Below are 9682 nucleotides of genomic sequence, written 5' to 3' on the forward strand. Positions count from 1 at the left end.
TTGGCTTGTTATTATTGGTTTTGCTTATTGATATAAAGGTGGCTTCTCTTACAGTCTTGATCATTAAAGGTCATCATAAACTTAAGAGATTCATAGTGAGAGAACTCTGTGATAGTGAGTGTTTGGCTGAGCGAGTGCATATCAAAGCGGCCTTGTACTGTGAGCTTGAGAGCGTTTATTCCTCTGGCATAGAGGGTGTGTAACCTTGTTAATCTAGTAGATTTTGACTAGAGTTCAATACCCTACCTTAGACGTAGATGATTCTGATCTGAACCAAGTAAAACATTGCGTTTGATAGTGCTATCTTTGCTTATCATTGCCTTTGATGGTGTTGTCTTTTGTGTCTGCACTTTCCCTTTTGGTGTTTTATCATTATTTGATTCGACATTCGAGGAATTATAATACCAAAAAGAATGAAGTCAAATTTAATTTTGTACACATTACATAGCTTGACAGGACTAACCAACTAGCAATTTAAGATTGACTTCATGTAATTTTGCCATCTCAGTATGTTGCTTTGGCACTCAACAATTTACTTTCTACAAAATAAATTTTTGAAAGAGATTAAAGGGAAAAGTATTCAAGGGGGGAGGCGTATTGAAAATGAGTAAAATGCTTGAAAATGAGGGGTATCAAGCACCAAAAGTTGTCAATACATACATGGCTTCCTCTACATCATTGTAAGATGGCCTCTTCCTTCAAAAGTATATATCCGTTTGCTTTGACTGTGCTTTGAGATCTTTCAATTTCTTCAGAATATTTGTGAAGTAATCTTGTAAATATTTCTCTAGGGAAATTATATCTTTGCTATCCACACCGAGCAGATGATATGTCTCGGTCATTGGAGCTGAGAAGACAGTGTCACTAGAAAGAACCTATGAATATCAAAGGCAACATGTTAGTTAGGCAACGAATGATTATACATTAAAGAGAAGATTGAATAATTTACCTCCGAAAATGCCAGTCTATCGGCAACATCATTTGTCCACTGAAACAACCGAGTTAGTTGTCGAGTGACTCTCAAGATGGAAACTGGGACTGTTGTAACATTTGCATCCTGCCCCGCAAGCCTCTCACACAATGTTATCACCTACAAGAAACTTGGGCTTTGGTTCAGGTGACAATGAAAAAGCCGGGGGTTTTGGAATATAGGTTCATAAGAGAGTATATTTAGCATTTTAATAGATGATAAGCAATGTAGTAAAATGAAGGGCTAGGAGAAAGCAAACAATAGAAGAGAAGGAGATAGGCTTTCAGACAAAGATAATTTACCTCTTGAGTCGTCCATGCACGAGGACCAGCAAATGTTAGAAGTTTCCCGTTGAGATTATCATTTCGTAAAGCTATAAATGTTAGACGAGCTACATCCTACACAAAATGAACCCCTGTTCAGATATCATAAAGACGGTGTCAAAAGTATTAAAAAAGGACATTAACAGATGCAATACCTGTGTGTCCATGTAGGCAATTCGAGTAGGCGCATCTGTTCCCCAAACAGATTTCTCTTCTAGTATAGGTACAGCATACTGCCCGATAAGGCCCTAAAAATATAACAAGCAACTTTGTTATTGAACTTTTAACCAAAGTTGAGAGAATTTTAAATGCTAACAATAGAAACATCTACTTCATAGTTTATCAAATAGGAACATTAGGCACGTAACAATGTTGTAAAGAAAAAGTGGAATAATTAGTTTCACGACTTACTTGCATAAAGCCACATAATCGAATAGTAAGGTAATTAAGGCCTGATTCCTGAATAAACTTCTCAGTACAATATTTAATCTCCATTAATGGAACTTCAGGGTGTTTATCACAATTGTGAATGGAAAAGAACACATATTTCTTGATTCCCATAGCTTTTGCACACTGTATGAGAGCAACTTTTCCTTCCCAATCTACCTAAAAGGAAAAAAAATAAAAATGAAAAGAGATTAGATAAAGCCAACAATCAACGAATAGAAAAAAATCAATTGTGGGATGTACACTTGTTATCCTTTATAGCATCTTAACTATACAAGATTAAACAATTTCTACAAACAGATAAGTACACATTAAGATGTAAGCACCACAAACGAAAAGGTGACTATCATATACAACTTGAAACATAAAGAAGACACATTTAAGAGCTTAGTTTAGGGACACTACATAAAAAGAAAAATGGTTGATTAGCTTAGGTCTCAAATGAATAGTTGTGCCTTTACCATAAAATATACTTTGAGCTTACTGAATGAAACATAACTTCCTCTACACTTTTTTTTTTAAAAAAAAGAAAAAAGATGTGTAGCATCTATAAAAAGAATGCAGAAACCATTCATTAAAACTACTTTAGAGCAAATTATTAGTTGTATCCTACCGTCTTTATAGGCTCTTCCGGGCGCCCTGTGGCGCAATCAATAACAGTGTGAATGCCAACCAATGTTGCAGGAATTGTCTCCGGTTTGCTAAGGTCTGCCTGCTCCAAAAATATTTCAAAGTAAGTAATTCAACTTCAGGAGACCAAAATAATGTTACACAACTTTAACACGCCACCACTGAACCAACTCGGCACATATTACAAATTCCTACTACTTGGCTACAATAATTCTGAAACAAACAACATACATTGTGCCCTCAACATCATAATCTCTGAATCAAACTGGCTTACTGAATAATCATAAACTTATATCAGATACATAAGAATGAGAAGTTGGTCAATAGCTCACAATAGAATCTATGTCAGAATTATCTATTTTGATCCTACACTAAATATTATCAATAACTGGATTGAAAGGTTTAGTTTAGAATTACTCCAAATCATATTGAAAAACGACGAAAGCAAAGTGAAGATTGAGACGTACATTGACAACAGTGGCACCCCAGTCACGAAGAAAATCAGCAGGAGCTGGTCTAGGCCTTACGAGGCACCTCACATCGTAGCCTTCGTCGAGTGCCCGCCTTACAATCTGCCTGCCCAAAGTTCCGGTAGCACCCACCACAAGTATACTGGTAGGCCTAACCGGCGTCCCGGGAGCAAGATTCACGGCTCCAATATTCGTCCCAGCAGTACACGTTACTAGAGGTCGCTTGTAAGAACTCACTGATACCACAAATCCCACAAAAACAGTAAAGAACTCAAATAGAGAAGTTTTGTCAAAGAAAGAAATAAGAAGGAAATTGGAAGCGAACCCAATTATAACCAGAACGTCAATTTCGCAAATGTTGAAGAAAATTGAATTGGGGGCTAAAGAAAGTTAAGAAAGCTACGAACCAGAGAGAGCTGTGGAAGAAGATGGGGTTGAAGAACAGAGAGTGTCTGGTGCTAAAGTACGGCGCCAGGACAGTGCGCCATGGCAGGTAGAGAGCTTCGTGTGATGAGGACGATGGAGTTTTCCAGGCGTAGCTAGCTGCGTCGGAAGCCTACAAGCCATTGCCAATAAGTTTTTTCAGTTTTTCGCTCCCGCGGGAACAGAGGCCACAGACGAAAATTAAGAAAACAAAATAAAAATGGAAGGGATGAAGTGATGAACAATCGATCTCAATTCTGCCACGTCCTTCTCACAAACTGGATTACGGGCTGTGCCACGTGTCACATGAAAGGCCTTTCTACTTCTCAGTTTTGACTTGGGAAATTGTAGTTTTGTTAGTTAAAACTAAGGTTTTGTCCGGAAGATTGTGACTAGGATTAACATAAGATAAATGATTCCAGTCTCATGGAATAAATTTTGACCGAACATATAACTCATTGGGAGATTAAGTTTTTACAAAAATAAAAAAAAAGGTTAAATGTGGTTAAATTTCAATTATTATTTCGTTGTATGAAGTTGTTCCTTCAAATAGTAATCTTTTCAACTGATATTTGGAAATTATAAGTTACAACTACGTGTTGCCGTTGTGCTGACACTTTGTTTGCTCTAGTTTGCTCTAGTTGTTTCGGATTAGAAAGCAACTGGCCTCTGCCCTCTTTTGAATGAGGAATATTAGAACTATAACACTCAAAATATATACTATAATGTAGGATGCATTTTAAACCAATCAAATTTATTAAAGTGTATTGAGAAAATCTATTGCAATAAATACAAACTTTTCCTCCTTTGTATGTCAAAAATAAAATTACTTATCAAACACCACAATTAGTTATATCAATATATCAACCAATGCACAACAAGCAATAGAAAACACAAATCAACCATAAAAGTAAGACACCAAGATTTTTACAAAGAAACTCAATGCAGAAAAAAATCATGGAGATCGTAGTCCGCTTAAATCATCCACTATCACCAAAGTTCAATAATAAGATTACAATGTTCTTCTCTAGTATAACTAGAAGCTTATAACAACATTACGATTACAATATTGGATCACCAATACAAATATTCACCATACATAAAGATGGATACACTAAAGAAAAAGTTTTGGGTCTCATCACATGGGTATAGTAGAATAGGACCTTAGAGAGGACAAACATCAAAACGAACTCGTAGATTTGTAGAGCACCTGGCAAGAATTCACCACTCAAAATTTGAGCTAAAATGGATGAAAATTAACTACTTAATCTTCAAGCTAAAGTGTCAAACCCTCATTTCTCTCTCTAACTTTTCTCTCTGTTTCACGGCCGAGTTCACTCTCACTACCACAATAACCTCTTTTTTTTTTTTAATCAATTGAAACTCATGTGAGCTGCTTCTCTTAATTGGGCTTAATGCCTTTATTTGGTCCAAGGCCCAACAAAGGGGCGGACCCAACAAATCTCCCCCTCCGCCTCATTTGGTGGGATCCACTAAGCCTGCTCTTTGCCTACATGCTTCAAGCTTCTTCTTAGACAAAGACTTTGTCAACACGCCTGAACCATTCTCACTGGTATGCACCTTGTTGTACCCTAAAAATAAGCATGGATTCAATCACTCAGCTAGGGGTTCAGTTGGCAGATAAGCACGTGGAAAAAGTAGGCGAGTAGAACATCTAGCTAATGATGATATGAGAAGCTCGAGTTAGGACTTGGCAATACGACATGCAGATAATTTTCAGATCGCCTCATAGGATGATGATCCAGTTCGAGACATGTAATGGCCAGATAGCCTTTAGGGTGCTCTGAACTTAATCCGAACCAAATTTCGGACACTCTTCGATCACCAACTCAATGAAGATGTTCAGGGATCCCAAAAAACTTGGAAGCTATTTATAAGCTCATTAATTCCTAGGTTGTATTACACATTCATTGCCCGAGATAACGGGAGTAATTTCCATAGGCAATCGTATCCCTATGTAAATGGGAATTATCTTGATTAAATGATTACCATATTTATGCACACGGTTACCCAAACTTGTCCAGGAAATTCCACTATAAATATCAGGGATAATGGACAGGGAAGGGGACTGCTTTTTGTAATACAAAAACTCTGCAGAAATTGTGAAAGAATAATAGTCGCGTGGACTAGGTGAATTTTAACCACTGAACCACGTAAAATTGTGAGTGTGAGAAGTTGTTCATATAGTTCATTACGGTTTAGAAAAGAGCACTAATATCTTTCTTATTGGATTTCTTAATTTACTATTGGCGAAAAACAACGTCAACAGTTTGGTGCTTTCATTGAGAGTTCATTAGTGCTTAATCCTTTACAAGTTTCATTCAAACATTCATCATGGTGGTTGCTCGATCAATGCACGACAACGAAATGGAGTAGCCTGGTGGGCAAGAGGCGCATCATACGACCATTCCCACTGAAAAAGGCCCAGACGTTCAGGAACATCCTGGAAAGCAATTGGTGGGCCAAGACAATGCTGGGAGTTCAACGTCACTCCCACCAAATCCTAATCCAGGATATCTAACAACTATCGAGATGGAGACTGCCCAATTAAGGAGCCATCTTTCTTGGGCTAAAAAGTAGATCAAGGAGGTCCTGGCTCGGTTACCCCCTCTTGCAACCGATGCTAATGTCGGAAAGAGGCAAACTGGGTTCCATAGGTCCCACAGGAATAACTGACCCAATCCAAGTCATTCTATCAGAACCGCAAATCTGAGCTCTATACCTTCAGTGCAAAATTAGCAGAGTGCTCAACCTGCTAATCATCACCGGAACCATCATCCCCATGTTAGTCGATCGGTCTGAAATGCGACCCCCAACTCTGTGCCTTCTGCACAGATTCCAAGGAATGTTCATAACAACCAAACAGGGGGAGCTGGGACAAATTCACAGAGACAAAACACCCAGCGAATCCACTTGCGCTACGATCAGAACCACAGGCACAGAGAACTCGGGAGATCGAGATAGAACCAAGATGGGCAAGTTTAGTCCGACCTGACTGGACGAGAATAGCCTCGCCTATAAGACACCCATCAACACTGGTTAGACATCCAACACCACCGCACACATAGAGAGACGCTCCAGTTCGTGGAAATAGTAGGAGAAATCCTCCCCCGTCAGTGGACACTTACATCCCACGAGCACGCATTGATAATCTAGGTCCTCGATCTCAGCCACGGGTCGTAAGTTTCGCTAATAGAAGTTACTGAACGGGAATCCAACATGGAGGTAGGTCTGAAAGTGACCTGAGGAATCATCTGAGTTCCACGCAAAGTCCTCGTTCTAATCCACATCCTGAATCACGTGACCATTTGAATTCACAAAGGAGGTATCCAGCTCACAATGGTGATATGACTTATACTCACAATGGGGGAGGTCCGTCTATCGTGCATGAAAATGGGAATGTCCCACTTAACATTGCTCTAACTTGGAGGGAAAACAACCCATCAAATCCGTATAATAGGATGGGAGCTGACAAACAACCCCCAGCTAACCTAGAGATCAAAGATCCAACCCTCGAGCGACTGGCCTTGATGGAGGAGCAGATGAAGAAGCTTTTATCTAGAAAGGGTATTGATGATTGTGATTCTGATGAGGAGCTCGAGCCTTTTGCCCTAAACATTACAACAGATCCATATCCTATTAGCTTTAGGATGCCAACCATGCATGCATTTGATGGAAATTCAGATCCATCCGACCACCTCAGGATATTCAATACGCTGATGATGGCCCACAATGTTGGGTTTGACCTAAGATATATTTTGTTCCCCACAACTCTGACCGGACATGCTAGACAGTGGTTCAAAAAATTCAAAAATATCTGACCAACTCATGGAAGAAGTTGTCTTCCGAGTTTAACAGAGCGTTCTGAGCTTCAAAGGAAACTCACGTAGAGGCCGAATCATTGGCCAACATAAAATAACAACCTAGTGAGTCCTTGAGAGCATATCTGAGCAGGTTCACCAACGTTGCAGCATGAGCTAGAGATGCTGATGATAGCTCTATGCTCATTGCGATGAGGACAGGAATCACGGTATGAGGTGATTTATGGCAGGAGCTCCAGCGAAAAGGAGTTAGAAGTGTAGATGAGTTCTTGGCCTGGGCTCAGGAATGGATAAATGTGGAGGAGGCACAATCTGAAATTGCAGGAACTAGCCAGATCCATATTCAGTCCGTTGGAGCGGTGACAGATGTTGCAGCTACGGCTCAATCTGTTACCCAGAATAACTAGGTGGGAAACAATAAAAGGAAAGGGAATGGTGAGGGCGACCAAAATGACACAAAGAAGAACAATCCCAGGGTAAAATTCAAGGAAATCTATGCCACCTACACTGGCTTGACAGATACACGAGAGCATATTTTCCTGGTGAATTCTAATCACCTTCCGTGGAAGAAACCAGAGCCATTAAGGCACCAGAGGGCGAAGATAGATCCCTCTAAGTTTTTCCGATATCACAATGACATCGGACATAACACTGATGATTGCCGACAATTGAAGAATGAAATCGAAACTCTCATTCAGGCTGGACCATTAGCCCATTATGCCCAAAACTGAGTCGCTCCAAATCAATCAGCTGGGCATAATTCTCGTCCAGCTCCAAAAACTCTGATAGGTCAGCTTAGGACTCAAATGGATCAGGGGAATCAAGTTGACCCACCTCCAATAGTAGAAGGAGATATAACCACTATTGTCGGAGGACCTCATTTGGCGGGAACGAGTAGTGGAGCCCAAAAGAGGTATATACAAGAGTTGAAAACTCACAACGACATTGAATTCATCCCGGAGCAACGGTTATCAAAACAACACCGGTTGGAAAAACAACCAATCATTTTCATGGAAGAGGACGCTAGCCACGTTCAGTTCCCACATAATGACTCACTGGTGGTAACCGTTCAGCTCGCTAACCGAAGAGTATGAAGGATATTGGTTGATAACGGGAGCTCAGTAAATGTGCTTTTCAGGTCCACCCTAGAAAAGATGGGATTATCCGTAACCGATCTTAAGGCAACCTCAATTACATTGTACGAATTCTCAGGTGAAGGAACAACAGCCATAGGTATAATCAGATTGGTGGTTACGCTAGGGGATGTACACGAATTGTTACTAAAATACTCAAGTTCGTTGTAATCGATTGTCCAGCTGCGTAAAACGCGATTTTGGGATGACCCATGTTGATGGTTTTTGAGGCCATCACCTCGATCCGACACCTGGCGATGAAGTTTCCCTCAACTTCAGGTATATGCACCATAAGAGGAGACTAGCTTGCTGCCAGAGAATGCTACAACATTGCCATGAAGGGAAAATCACAACTTGGGCAGCAGGCAATGGTCATAGTCGAGGGAGGAGAGGAGTCCCAGGTAATGGAAGTTACCCATGGGATGGAAGAACCTCAAGAAGGAGATAATGAGGTCGCCCAATAGAATGACATTAATCCATTATTAGGCGAGGATAGGTCTGACCTCCAAGCTGTGGAGGAGCTCGAGGAAATCAATATCGGCCCAGAAACACCTTCAAGAGTTGTAAAAGTTGGGAAAAATCCTTGAGCTAAAAGGAAGAAGGAGCTGGTTGAATTCTTGAGAAAGAACCTAGACGTCTTCGCCTAGTCGCACGAAGATATGGTGGGAATCAGTCCGAGTATAATAATGCATACTTTGAACTTTGAGAAAAATGTGCCTGCAAAGTCCCAAAAATGAAGGCTTTTGGGGAGAGAACGGTTGGAAGCTTTAGAAGAAGAAGTAGCTTGCCTACTTAAATGCGGATTTATCAGGGAAGCAAAATATCCGACCTGGGTTGCTAACCCCGTTCTGGTCCCGAATCCAAACGGGAAGTGGAGAACTTGCATTGACTTCTCCGATCTCAACAAAGCTTGTCCTAAGAGCTGTTTCCCATTACCTAGAATTAATCAGTTGGTAGACGCAATATCCGGTCACGAGCTCTTGTCTTTCATGGACGCATATTCTGGAAATAACCAATTCGCGATGAATCCTATAGACCAAGAGCATAGCAGCTTCATGATTGAGCATAACGTATACTGCTACAAAGTTATGACATTCAGTCTAAAGAATGTTGATGCAACATACCAACGATTAGTCAACAAAATGTTCATTAACCAGATCGGGAAAAACATGGAGATGTATGTCGATGTTATGCTCGTTAAATCAAAGACTACCAACAACCATGTGTCCGACTTGGAAGAGTGTTTTGGCATACTAAAGAGGTACAACATGAAGTTAAATCCTCAGAAGTGCACTTTTGGAGTCTCGTCGGGGATAGAGGCGAATCCAAAGAAAATCAGATCATTATTGGAAATGCCTTTGCTTAGGTCATTATTGGACCGAAGAATGTGAACAGGGATTTCACGACCTAGAAGCTCACCTGGGTGAACCCCCATACTATCAAA

At 40.4% G+C, this 9682-nt stretch overlaps 1 protein-coding gene across 1 annotated transcript; it reads right to left on the reverse strand.

Annotated features, from left to right (window-relative positions):
- Nucleotides 1-396: 396 nt before the first annotated feature.
- LOC133792889 (protein HIGH CHLOROPHYLL FLUORESCENCE PHENOTYPE 244, chloroplastic) lies at nucleotides 397-3497 on the reverse strand. The gene is made up of 8 exons (XM_062230759.1): nucleotides 3248-3497; nucleotides 2838-3076; nucleotides 2354-2452; nucleotides 1705-1899; nucleotides 1449-1541; nucleotides 1273-1368; nucleotides 950-1090; nucleotides 397-875 (listed from the first exon to the last, which is right to left on the reverse strand). Exons 1-8 carry the CDS (start codon nucleotides 3405-3407, stop codon nucleotides 699-701), a joined length of 1200 nt encoding a protein of 399 aa, XP_062086743.1. The 5' UTR covers nucleotides 3408-3497; the 3' UTR covers nucleotides 397-698.
- Nucleotides 3498-9682: the final 6185 nt, after the last annotated feature.

This window comes from Humulus lupulus, chromosome 1 (assembly GCF_963169125.1).
Source record: "Humulus lupulus chromosome 1, drHumLupu1.1, whole genome shotgun sequence".
Classification (NCBI taxonomy): Eukaryota; Viridiplantae; Streptophyta; class Magnoliopsida; order Rosales; family Cannabaceae; genus Humulus; species Humulus lupulus.